A 13959-nucleotide genomic window follows, 5' to 3' on the forward strand; every position below is an offset into this window, starting at 1 on the left:
GAATGAATGAAGGTGGGGGTAGAGCGCTGGGCAGACTAAAGAGGGAGAAGCTGACTACTGACAGCCTCCTAACTAGTCAAAAACAATGTTAAAAATTGCCTCTTCTCCCCTTCCCCCAAAAATGGTCTGGGGACCTTATGCTGTCAGGCAACTCAGCACACAGTCGACCCAAAAGCCAGGAAGGGAATCCGTGCTGGACTTCTAGCTTAGCCTGTACGGAGCTGGAGAGCTCCCACCAACCACTGCCATCTTGAACTGTCTTCTAGACAGTAGGTGATCTAACTTTTTTCTCCCCAAGGCCTAATTCCTTTCAGTAACCGAGAGGGTTAGCAGAGTTTTTACCGTAATAGCACAATATTATATCTGCTTGTGATTTTGCCGCAACTGTGCATTTTGTAAGCTTATGTTTAGCAACTTGTTGAGACACTAAGGAACTAAAACTGGACATCATGGTTAGTGTGTACACTCAGGCAGCCACAACCATACAAGAATAACATTAAGAGTAAAACATATGGCTTGAAAGTACTGATAAATGTACTAAGCCAGTGTTTTTTTCACATCATGGGTCACAACCCAGTACTGGGTCGTGGCATGTAAGGCAGTGGGTTGCCTTGCTCTGGCCAGCACCGCTGACTAAGACGTTAAAAGTCCCATCAGTGGTGCTGCCCAGCTAAGGCAGTCTAGTGCGTACCTTTTCCGGCTGCGCTGCGCCCCGGAAACAGCCAGCACCGGGTCCTGCTTCTAGGCAGTGGGGCCACAGGACTCCGCGCACAGCCCCTGCCACAAGCACCAGCTCTGCACTCCCATTGGCCAGGAGGCGGGCGGTGCCTGCGGGTGAGAGTCGCGTGAAGCCACTTGCGCACCTCTGCTTAGGAGCTGGACTTGTTGCTGGCCACTTCCAGGGCACAGCACGGTCCGTGGTGCCAGGACAGGTGGGAAGCCTGCCTCTGCACCCTGGCTGCGCCGCTGACTGGGAGTCACCGGAGGTAAGTCTGCACCCCAACCCCGTGCCCCAAACCCAGAGCCCTGACCCCCTCCTGCACCCCGACCCCCTGCCCCAGCCCAGAGCCTCTCCCACACCCCAAATTCCTCATCCCCAGCTCTGTTGGGTCGCGGGCATGAACAATTTTCTTCAACTGGGTTCCCAGGAAAAAGTTTGAAAATCGCTGTACTAAGCTACTTATTTGAGAAAATAATGAAAGAACAAATAGAAAGACTTCACTGAATTTAAATGGAATATGGAATATCTGCATTGAGAACCTCCTGGAATAAAATTGAATTAACCTTATCTTCTGAAGGAATGATCTCTGCTTCTGACAAATCCTCTCTGTTACCCATGGTTTTAATTAGACTTAATTGAAACTCTGATATTAGTGGATTGAGTGATTTATCAAATTGGACTCTTCACCACCACAAGGTCCATTTCTATTTAAGTATTATCTGCTAATTTTACATCCATACCTGACTTACTTTGGATATAGAATTTTATTATGAAAAAGATTTAAAGCAATATAAGTGACTGTGATTAAAAACTACAGTATCAAGGAAATGATTAAATGAGCATAATGAAAATATTATAATAGAAAAATATGCATCCAATGTTTTGTGTAATTTAAAAATATAATTCTTTAATTCATGTTCTGCTGGGAAGCTAATTACTTTTGAATGGTGAGGTTAGCCTGTCATAGTGTAGTCTGCAGGTATATATTTCTAAGTATATTTAAATTCAGGCATGGTATTTTTCATATTAAAAGCAGACCTATTATTTTGGAGTATGTTAAAGGTGACCTGACCAAAAAAAACAAATTGAGTCTGTTTGGGTGTTTTCAGTTTGCTGGTCTCCAATATATAAAGAGCCTGAAATTTCCTGATTGTATTTAACATTAGAAGTTCAGATCTTGTTTGGGGTTCAAGAGTCCACAATGAAATTAGGAGGATTATGATATTGGCAGCTGAGCACGTGAAACCTCATTGAGAGAGGAAAGGATGTTCAAAGGATTTAAAACTATTTAATTTATTTTGACATTTCTGCCATTTGTAAGATAGACTTTTTTAGGCTGCCTTTATATATCAAAAAGAAGCAAAGAAGGCACAAACTCCTCTTTTTTTTAAACTTTGTAGCTTCAGTAAACTTGATTTAATATCTTAATATAAATTCTAAGCATTAGTATATATGGACATTATTGTGTAAGATGGATTTTAACAACTGATTTAGCATCCAGCAGCAACTAATATTGATTTGCCTTTGTCCACTTCATAGAGTACTTTTTTAACTTCCTTGGAAGGATTATAAAGTCCAGCATTTGTATCATAGATCAGCTAATACAGAGGTCTCCAAAATGTGGGGCACACCCCCTAAGGGGGCATTGCTCGATTCTGGGCCAGCCCCATGGGGGATGGGGAGGCAGCGCCAGCCAGCCCCGCTCCCAGCCTCGGCCCCCTTACCCCTGTTCATGTCTCCCACTCCCGGAACCTAGACAGTTTAAATACAAAACATAAACTTCAGATTTCTATTCTTTCCTTAATATCTAACCCATCTACATATTAGTACTTGTCCTGATATAGATTATATCAAGAAATATGGGGGAAAAACAGAAGAAATACTCTATCAATTAACAAAATAAAAGTCCAGTTGAGACGTTTTGTTTCTCTCTCTGAATCCATTGTTTCTCCACCCTGCATATGCGAACTAAAAGAGATCAATAAAGAATGCTGCTGATTTTCTCTATCTGTGTTAAGAAACCCTAGCCCATGCTTCCTTCACCTGTCACTATAACTACTGCAATGCCTTCTCCTACACCACTTCAAGTCCCAACTTTCCATACTTAAATGAGCTGCTGCCTATTTCAAGAATAAAGAAACACAATTATGTTATGTTATCTTAAATACCATAGTAGGCCTTCCTTTTCCCCACCTCTACATCTCCTTCATTTCAGGAACATGTTCAAAACTACCCTTCTTGTTTTCAAAGTTCTTTATGAGCTTGGTCTTAACTTTATGCCATTTGGTTTGTTTGTTCTGCCTACTCTCTTCCTTCGTACAGCTTCACTTCCGGGGTTGATAGCAGACACGCACTCCGACTCCTAGGCAGCAGCAACCTCTGAAGGCATTTCTAATTATAATTGTGCTCTGAGTGCATTGATAACTGCGTCTGACCATAATTATTTCTGTCCCTGGATAAATCAGGTGAAAGAACAAATTGCGAATACTGTTTTTTAGATTAGCTATATGTAGGGTCCTTATAGACACCTTGCACGAGCAATGTGTTCGTAAGGGTGTATACATTTATTCTTCCCCTCTGAATTAATCCTATCCCCACTTAAACTATAGGTAAATTCAACAATACTCATGTGGGATCTTTAACAGAATTGAATTATGCTTTGATGCTTATGAGTATAGATATTGAGATAGTGTAATAACTTCCAAATGGAGGAACAGCTGACAGTTTAGTAGTAGGTATGTGTTCTATTTCCCTGAAGTGATCTCAGAATGCACAGCACCCATTAAGGAACTTGACTGCTTAAATAGTCTACCTGACATTGCCTCAGGTTTTGTATGCGGAATGGTGAAAGCTGACAAATAATGGCTCTGAATAAAAAAAAGTACATCTCAATTTTTGGACTGAACTTGCTGGGATCAGGTTATGGGAGAATTATTTAATATGTAAGGATGCTACAGTTACTTTAAGGAAAGTTAATATTGTCTTGGTAAATAGGATAAATTTGTTTTTTAAAATAATTGTATTCTGATAATACCCCAGGTTATAAGCAAGATCACAACCACCCCCCCCCTTTGTTTTTTATTTAAAAAAAGTGGCCCCTGTGGTAAAAAGTTTACAATCTGTGGCCCTGATCCTGTGAAGACTTAACCTGGCATGTAGAAAAGCTCTATATCTGTGTAATTTGTTACTCGCTGGTGTGAATAAGCTGCCCCCTGAGTGACGTAAGTTACACCGACCGAAGCACCAGTGTGGACAATGCTATGTCGGCGGGAGAGCTTCTCCCACCGACCTAACTACCGCCTTTCGCAGAGTTAGTTTTATTATGCTGACAGGAGAGCTCTTGCCCATCGGCATGGAGCATCTTCACCAGATGTGCTGCAGCGGCACAGCTACACTGGTGCAGCTGCACCACTGTAGCACTTCCAGTGTAGACTAGCCCTTAGTCCACATTAGCAGTTAGTTCATTTAGTTAAAATTAGCTGATAGATGAAAGGCTAGCAGGAATTATTTACTTTAAGCACCCTGGGGCTTAGATGAACACTTAGTTTGCAGCAAGCTGAGGTGTAAATCTACCCTGGCCTAGCCTGGTGCTAGCCTGCTTTGAAATGGAAGTATATTAAAGAGCACTGGAGAACTTTTAGTGTGTGGCAATAAGGTCTATACGGCCACTTAGATTTACACTTCCACTTGCCACGAAACAAGTATTCTTGTAGACAAGCCCTAGGATGTTTAAAACAAACAACAATTCCTGCTGACCTTTCACCTGTCAGTTAATTTTTTAGACCACTTTTAAATTAACGAGAAACTCTTTTAGCTAATGGGACTTTCGTAAAAGCTTTGAGAATCCCTATTCTCACACATTCAAATTGGCACTTCATTTCTTGAATCCATCAGGTTTGTGTTAGTCTAAGTTATCCAGAAAGTGCAGGGAGTCAGAAGTATGGACAAGCCAACTGAGCTGCCTGGAGAATTTCATGGAACCCAGTGTCCTGAAAGATGAACCCCTGAAACTGTTACAACAACTGTTCAGGCAGACGTGGGGAAGCAGGTGTTGACCCAGGCTGCCTTGAGAGCATTGCAGGAGGCAAGACATGGTGGTCTGCTGAAGCTGGCTACAAGCTCCCTTCTTGCTATGCATATACAGGAGAAAGGAGTTTCTTAGAGGGCTGTCTGCAGAATATTGTTGCAGACAAGGCTTGGGTAGCTAGAGAGTGAAGCCAGGCCTCCTACAAAACATGACGAAATATTAATTCAGTATGTGAAGTGGTCAAGGCAGCCCAGCAAACCAGCGTACAATTTTAGCTTACCCTCTGTTCCCTGGCTGTAACCCAGACTCCAGTTCTGACTCCCTGACCCTGGTTGTTTGGCTCTAGAGGAGCACAGTGCAAGGAGCATGTGCTATAATACAATTAACTTTTTTTTTTTTTCAGGAACTACAATAGGCCTGGGGAGTAGTGTCCAGCCTGCAGTTGATCTTAGTTACGGAAAGACTAATTTAAGGCTTGTAGAAATGAATGCGTAATCAGCTGTGCTTCAGAGATCTTTTTTAAAATAATATTTAGAATGCCTTCTGAAGTATACTTTGTTGTTCCACTTCTGAGTTCATAAATTATTGAATAGAGCTATCGGTAGGAAGTGAGTACAGGTTTTGTGCTTAGCAGAGTGTTCTTTGAGCAGTCACTAAAAGTAATCTCTCCAGTATGTATTTCAGTTTCTGTATTCTAGGAAAACTGCTTGTCATCAGTACAGTCCCTTGAGGTTTTGATTGCGGGTCTATTGGAAAGTAAAAATCCTCAAGGCTATAGTCTAGATTTATTAGACCTAAAAGACATCATGCAAGAGCAGCATGCGTCTTTCTCCCTCTCACCCTTTTTTTCCCCCACCAACACACTCTTGTGCTTTCCCTCTGCATATTGTTTTCTGCCCCAATTTTTTTTTTAAGTAGTAAAAAAATAAAATAAAACTATTTTGCATTGAGTTCTGTAACCAAAATCATAGTGTACTTATAATATTTAGGAGGGATTTAACACTCTCATAGTGTTGTTGACTCTTGCAGTTCTTATACTGGCTTTTGTGATATTTGGTGTGTGTTCTGAAACCCACTCCTGCTGGAAATATGCTATTTAAGTGAGAAAAAAAGCTAAGCCAGTTTAAAATCAGCACTGAATTTGTTGATGTATGCATAAATTACTTTCCAAATGACTCCCTGATGCTACTCTTTAGCACAGTGGTCCCCAAACTTTTAAGGGTTGCACTCCCCCCTTATCCCTGTCCCTCAACTGGGGCCAGGAACAGGGCCAAGGCTTCATGGGGAGGGGAGCGTGGACAGAGGTAAGGGGTCAGAGAATGGCGCCACAGCTGGGGGCGGGAGCAGCGCCGGCAGCCAGAGCCCCGAACCCAGGGCTGGCAGACAGGGATTGGAGCGGAGCTGGGTGGCACTCCCTCCCTACCCCTCATGGGGGGTTGGCCCGGGGCCTCAGCTGCGCCCCCTGAATGATCCTCTGTGCCCCCCTACAGGAGCATGCCCCAAAGTTTGGGGACCTCTGCTTTAGCATATTACTTTTTTCATAAAATCAGATCAGTTACAGATGTTGGTAAAATTCTTCCTTTGAGTGGGCCTGGGGTTGGGTTTTTGGTACAGCTTTTAAACAATTTATTTCCTTTACTGTTTTACTCACAAGTGCTTCTTCAGACCATCAGACTTCATTTTCATGAATGGAATTGAAACCACTATGCTGATGTCAAGTAAAAATTCCTCTCGGTATCAAACAGTTTGATATCCTACAGCATTGGCTGCAGGATACAAGGCTGAAAGGTCTAAATATATATAAATGAATTACAGTACTACCCAGAAAAATCAGGTAGGGGAAAAAAGCCAGCTTTACTTTGGCAAAGATTTGCCTCCACTAAAAAGTGAACTACAGGAGCAACTTCACTTAGCAAGTTTTTTCTTGACCTGTAAATTGGCAGTCAAGGTGCTGAATATTGTTTAGATGCAGGTAACCTTACTTCATTTGGGAACAAATTAATATTTAAACAGCCAAATATATATACTGCTCAGCTAATATTACATCAGGGCTTGAACAATCCCCACTCACCCAAGATGACTAAGAATCTTTCTCAGGTGAGTGCCTTCAGTCTCTGGAGAATCTAAGCTGTTGCTTTTGAAAAAAAGTACATAACTTTTGTTTGCTAAGTGACATGGAGTAACATGAAGACAAACGCCTTCAGCTGCCTTTGTAAAGGGAGAAGGCTGTCATTACAGTTAAAATAGTTGGAGGGATGCATGGACTCTATGGCTAAGAGCAGGGTGCACTGTGGGGGCTGGCACCCGTACCCCATTAAGCAGAGGAGACATTCTGGAGGGCAGTCCCTTTCGTGGGAGCCATGGGGCATAATTTCCCAAGCAGAGGGTTCTTCATGTGCATGGGGGAACTGTGCTGACACAATCCCCATCAGAGGACTCTGTGCTGGGGGAGGGAGGAGATAGTATGCACTAACTGACTGTTAGAGGAACACCCAGCATTAATTTATTTGGACAATGGAAGGATACACTAAATTGACTTTTTTGGGTGGCTATAAGGTGACTTCATTAAATTATTTGAGGCAGCTTTGGTTAATTTATTTAGTGGGCAGCATCATTAATTGACATGCGATTTATGTGCTGGGGCTGCTGTTAACTGGAGATGCAGGTTTTACCCAGCAGGGAACTGGGGTCTTTAAGCCCAATCTAGCAGGGATACCCCACCTGCAGGAGATGAAGCAAGAAGGGGCAGGCCTTGTGGTGGGGTTGTGGCTTGAGGGTACCAGTCGGCTTGTTGAGCAGACTTTATCCTCTGGTGAGGTGTTGGGTAATCTTTTTGAAGCCCTGCAATACATTATTTGCTAGTTAAGTGCTTTAATATTGTCTGGTGCTGATATTATTATTCTTTCTTCTTTCAGCCCAAAGCATTGTGTACAGCTGTTCTGAGTATGCTGGTTCTGGATGGTGAATCAGTCTATAATCTGACTTCCCTTCCTATCTTGCTGATGTTAGCCAGAGTGATTCTTGTGCATTCAAGACATAAACTTACCGCTATTCAGGTATGAAATATGTGGAAATAGTTATTGTGGTTGCCAACCATGGATTGGTTCTCATTTTTCTTCCACTATCTCATTCTGTCTTGTTGACTATTTTCTTTCTCTTCCATTTCTTTTTGTCTTCCTTTTTTTTATCCTGTTCTGCTTTCAGAGATGTCTTACTTTAAAGGAACAGTTCTACACAACAAAGCAGTGACTACAGTAGTGAGGGAATTAAAATAAAGTGTTATCTTTTCTAAAAGATAAGTTAGGTAAATTGAATTTCTAATAGCTAAGCCAGAGAAAGGTCTACTAGGGCTTTTTCCCTTGTGAGGGATGAAGGCACCTCTATTTCATGAAGATAATTTCAGTGTTAGAATTTGCTGTTTTTCTTACATGTATAATTAGAATAACATGAGTGGAAATGAACAGTAGTACGTACAGTTGGGACAATCTTGTTTTTACATACTGTAACCTTTCTATTTCACAAACTTTTACATACTATAAAGTTATTTAAAAACTGTTAATCTTTGTAAGACACTGCAGCACTATTCTTTGGCCTGGATGCCTGCTGCTCCCATTCTAGACAGGATGGGTTTATCTGCCTTATTCCCATGCATGGAAGTGGAGCTAAGAGATTCCTCTCCTTTAGTTCTGGATTGTCAGCTAGATCCCCACCATGCCAACACATTAGGAGTACTAAACAACAATGTGGACCATATCCCTATCGGCCCCCCGTTTCTGATTTCACATGAAAGACAGAGAGGTTTCACTGAGTTCCTCCTTAAAATAAAGTTTTCTGACTATTTTCCTCCTTTGCTTTAGCTTAGAAGCAGTCTGATTGGCAGAGGGTGATTCTGGAGCTGGGGAGGCCTTTAACAGCAGTGACTTCGCTCCAGTGCGTTGCCGTTGAGGAGGTCAAAAGGCTTCCTTAGTCCATTTTGGTGCTTGGGCAGGCAACCCCTACTTCCAGCTGCATCTTCATAGGGGGCTGAATTAAACAGTGTGGGAGATGTTCCTGGTTTTGTACTTCTGGAAGCCAGGCTCTCCCTTGTTTCTCCCCTCTCACTCCAGATGAATGCTGTTCAGCTCCAGCAATCAGGTCAGTCAGAAGGGGAGAAAATGTACCTGGTGTATAAACAGGCATAGTGAGGGACCTCCTCCTGTCCAAAGGCTTGTTTACACTATTAAAAGTGATAACACCAAGTTTTAATGCTAGTTCAGGAGCAACAGCTGCTGAAAACCATTTTCTGCAAGTTTCAGAGTAACAGCCGTGTTAGTCTGTATTTGCAAAAAGAAAAGGAGTGCTTGTGGCACCTTAGAGACTAACCAATTTATTTGAGCATAAGCTTTCGTGAGCTACAGCTTACTTCATCGGATGCATACTGTGGAAAATACAGAAGATGTTTGTTTTTATACACACAAATCATGAAAAAATGGGTGTTTATCACTACAAAAGGTTTTCTCTCCCCCCACAAACCCACTCTCCTGCTGGCAATAGCTTATGTAAAATGATCACTCTCCTTGTATTGTAAGGAGAGTGATCACTTTACATAAGCTATTGCCAGCAGGAGAGTGGGTTTGTGGGGGAGAGAAAACCTTTTGTAGTGATAAACACCCATTTTTTCATGATTTGTGTGTATAAAAACAAACATCTTCTGTATTTTCCACAGTATGCATCCGATGAAGTAAGCTGTAGCTCACGAAAGCTTATGCTCAAATAAATTGGTTAGTCTCTAAGGTGCCACAAGTACTCCTTTTCATTTTCTGTAAATTTCCTAATGTGACCCAGCCATTCTTTCTCATGTAAGTTCAAATCCAACAAAAAACTCTCAATATTTCAGTTCTGTAATATTCATGTAAATGAGCTTAGAATTGGATAAAATTCTGAGAGATCTACCTTTTTAAAACATTAATATAGCCCTGTTTTTCACAAATACTATTCCACATGAAAGACTAAATACTTGAAAAATTTTAAAATCATTCAAAAGAAAATCCTGAAACATCCCCACAAAATTAAACTTAATAAAATAAGTTCCATGCAGAGCTCAACTGACTTAACTGAAATTTTTCCAAAAATATTCTTTTCTACTTTGATACATTTGTGTGGCAAGCTGTAGGCCAGAGGAAATTTTTATCACTGATCTTATAAACCCCAGATATATCCTCAGCTACAGGGTTGTGAATAGAATAGTATTCATTTCCTAACACAGTCATGTTTAAATTGCCTTTGGGTTTCTAAACAAAGTGATGGTGGGGAGGAGGAAAAGGATTTGACCTCTTCTACAAGGTCTCCTGTTTGTGAGCCACTGCTTTCTTCAGCTTGATATCACAAGTCATATTTCATTGCAGTTTAAAATAGACAATATTTTATCTGTTTTGATAGCTCCTCTCTAGGCAGATTATAATCAACTGCGTGTAAATTGGTTTAGATTTTTCCCCTAGATGCTGTGTGTGCAGTCCTTTAGGTTGATGTACACTTACCTGAAGAACAGAAGTGTGTGTGTATATATAAGATACTTTCTTGGCATTTATAGACAGTAGCATATTTTAACACTTGTTTACACACACACACACACACACACACACACACACAATGAAATAACTGGAATTAACAAATCTGGTAAGCATTAAGGGCTTAGTGTCATTTTGTATAGAGTCATAGTATATTTATGGATAGTAACCTTAGTGTTATATCTTATTGACAAAATTACACTACTTGTGAACTCTAGCATGCACTTTCTCCCAGTGCGAGCAGAGTGGGGTAAGTTAAATTGCGGTAGATTTTTATATTGCTTGTATGTGCATAACTTTAATCAATTATAATTCTCCTTTGAGCTATGGTCTGAGACAGCTGTAGAACCTTTTCCATCCCTAGTATTACAATTTTGTTTTCCTCAATTAGGTTTCAAAAGCAAACACTTCATCATTGTCAGATATTTTTTATTATAAAGAAAGCCATTCATGCTTCCTTACTGTAGCTTCCAAAAAACTCCTAAAGCCTCATCCAGCTTCTATTAAAGTCAATGGAAAGGCCTCTGTTGAAGTCAGTGAGAGTTGGATAGCTCAGAGAGAGAGAACTGCTTCCTGCCATACATAAATGGTAAACCATAATTGAATTTGTATGTATGTGGTATGTTTGTGTGTGTATAAAACCCTCAGTTTTATTTTTAAAAAAAGATGCTATGCACACAACATACATACCTGACTCCAAATCACAAACACAAGGAAATTTAAAAGTTAAGCCACAATCAATATGTACACTCTAATCCTCCACCCACAGACACACCTTACCACTATTGCACACCACAGTCAGCAACCTTAATTCTGCTCCTGTAGGGATCCTAGCCTCCGACTTCAGAATTCTTCAATATATGTAACATATAGATAAGCTTGGCAGAATTTGATTTTTATTTTTTTCTAATTTTAACCATTTTTATCCACTTAAAAAAAATTCTATTTGTAAGTATTTTCATTTTTTTCAGTTGGGGTGGGGAGTAGAGTTGGAGTTAAGGCAATGTTGACAGTGGGGCTGCAGTGGGCTCCCTGTGCAGCCAAAAGGCCCAAAACACTGGGGCACAAGGTGCGAGGGAGGCTGCAGTGCATTGTGACTAGTGACACCCAATCCTTGCACAAGATAAGAGGAAGGCTGGGGTCCTGGGAGAGCAGACCCCCCCCCACACACTCCTTCCTAGCTAGGGCCATGAGGAGGAGGACAAGATTCTGGCTATGAGGGAAGCTACTCCATTGCTGAATGGCTCCTGCTGGAAAAGGAGCCATTCAGCAGAGGGGTGGCCTCCTCCGCGGCCAGGGATGATGATGACAAATCATTGCAGTTCTGCTGGGGGGGGTTTCTGCTCTGCCAGGCCAGGACTCCTCCGGTCTTTCCTACACCTTGTGTCTGCAAGGATCCAGTGTCACTGGCCCTACTCACTAGTCAGGTGTGTGTGTGAGCCATCCCTGGCCAGGAACTGTTCGGCAGCAGTGTGTCCTTCCCTGGAGCCAGGGGCTTGTCGTCCACTGCTTTCCCCTCATCCACAGAGCCAGTTGATGGCATAGAAGGCAATTAGGGATAGAAGGCATAAGATAGGGATATCCATAAGATACCCTTATGGGAATCTTATGGGGATACCCATAAAATAGGGATAGTTAGGCATAGAAGGAAATTAGGTTAGTCAGGCATGACTTGCCCATGCTGACTGTTCCTGATCACTTTCCTCTCCTCCAAGTGCTTCAAAATTGATTCCTTGAGGACCTGCTCCATAATTTTTCTAGGGACTGAGGTGAGGTTGACTGGCCTGTAGTTCCCCAGATCCTCCTCCTTCCCTTTTTTAAAGATGGGCACTACATTAGCCTTTTTTGAGTCATCCGGGACCTCCCCCAATCACCATGAGTTTTCAAAGATAATGGCCAATGGCTCTGTAATCACATCCACCAACTCCTTTAGCACCCTCGGATACAGTACATCCGGCCCTATGAACCTGTGCTCGTCCAGCTTTTCTAAATAGTCCCGAACCACTTCTTTCCCCGTGGAGGGCTGGTCACCTCCTCCTCATGCTGTGCTGCCCAGTGCAGTAGTCTGGGAGCTGACCTTGTTCATGAAGACCAAGACAAAAAAAGCATTGAGTACATTGGCTTTTTCCACATCCTCTGTCACTAGGTTGCCTCCCCCATTCAGTAAGGGGCCCACACTTTCTCTGACCACCACCTTGTTGCTAGCATACCTGTAGAAACCCTTCTTGTTATTCTTAACATCCCTTGCTAGTTGCAACTCCAAGTGTGATTTGGCCTTCCTGATTTCACTCCTCGTGCCTAAGCAATATTTTTATACTCCTCCCTGGTCATTTGTCCAGTCTTCCACTTCTTGTAAGCTTCTTTTTTGTGTTTAAGTTCAGCAAGGATTTCACTGTTAAGCCAAGTTGGTCATCTGCCATATTTGCTATTCTTTCTACACATCGGGATGGTTTGTTCCTGCAACCTCAATAAGGATTCTTTAAAATACAGCCAGGTCTCCTGGACTCCTTTCCTCCTCATGTTTATTCTCCCAGGGGATCCTGCCCATCAGTTCCCTGAGGGAGTCAAAGTCGTTTTTTTCTGAAGTCCAGGATCCATATTCTGCTGCTCTCCTTTCTTCCCTGTGTCAGGATCCTGAACTTGACCATCTCATGGTCACTGCCTCCCAGGTTCCCATCCACTTTTGCTTCCCCTACTAATTCTTCCCTGTTCGTGAGCAGCAGGTCAAGAAGAACTCTGCCCCTATTTGGTTCCTCCAGCACTTGCACCAGGAAATTGTCCCCTACATTTTCCAAAAACTTCCTGAATTGTCTGTGTTTTTAATTTATAAGGGGGTGGGGGTCGCACTCAGAGGCTTGCTATGTGAAAGGGGTCACCAGTAAAAAAAAGTTTGAGAACCAGTGTTGTAAGCACACTGATCATTACCATTTGATATTTTGTGTCAGCTGAAATTGACATTTACTCTTATGGTCAGCAGGAAGGGGCAATGCAGTGACCTTCTCCTGATCTGGCACCAACTTCTTCATGCCCGTCCTTCCCATCCACGTAAACTTCCCCCTTCTCTCCACCTGTTAAAGGGAGCCCTTAAAGGGGCAACACCCCTTTTCTTCCAGTTGGCCAGGCACAGTCCTCCCTTCTCTCTCCCCACATGAAGGTTGTGATGAGCACATTCTTGGGGAAAACTTAAACCAGACACGAAGACAGATCTTAATATGAGATCCTAAAATGTCTGAATCTGACAGTTCCTTTACATATGTTGAGCGATGTGCATGTTCCTTGAGTCAAGGAATTGATATCTTGATAAGGTGTACTTTAAATTCTAACATGTAGAAGAAGAAAAACCTTCACTACCAGTCTTCAACCCCTCAGTGCAGAGCTGCATCCGAAGAGACAAATGGTTGAAATTTTAAACTACAACCCTTAAAATAGCAAGGAGAAAGTGAGGCAAGGCTGTAGGGAATTCAAATCACAACTAATTGAATTCTCCCTTTTTACTGGGTGACACCTTTTCTCCATTTTATATCGGAAAGCTGTGCGGCATTTGTATTGAACTAGAAATCTGTCATAAAGATACAGTAATAATTGTCTTATTTGTGAGACAGCTTCAGACTTTTAGCACTCCCCTTTTCAGAAGAAAGGATGGGATGTTTGGAAAGGAGCATTGT

The 13959-nt window shown here is 42.0% G+C and overlaps 1 protein-coding gene across 3 annotated transcripts in view; it reads left to right on the forward strand.

Annotated features, from left to right (window-relative positions):
- The window catches only part of TTC27 (tetratricopeptide repeat domain 27), a 182670-nt gene that overhangs the window by 15109 nt on the left and 153602 nt on the right, over positions 1 to 13959 (forward strand). For all 3 annotated transcript variants that reach the window (XM_048843605.2, XM_048843604.2, XM_048843606.2), the window contains one exon: positions 7664 to 7804. In XM_048843605.2, coding sequence (XP_048699562.2) covers positions 7664 to 7804 — 141 coding nt within the window. The remainder of the gene's footprint in view (positions 1 to 7663; positions 7805 to 13959) is intronic.

The sequence above is a fragment of the Caretta caretta genome, chromosome 3, assembly GCF_965140235.1.
Source record: "Caretta caretta isolate rCarCar2 chromosome 3, rCarCar1.hap1, whole genome shotgun sequence".
In the NCBI taxonomy this organism is placed as follows: Eukaryota; Metazoa; Chordata; order Testudines; family Cheloniidae; genus Caretta; species Caretta caretta.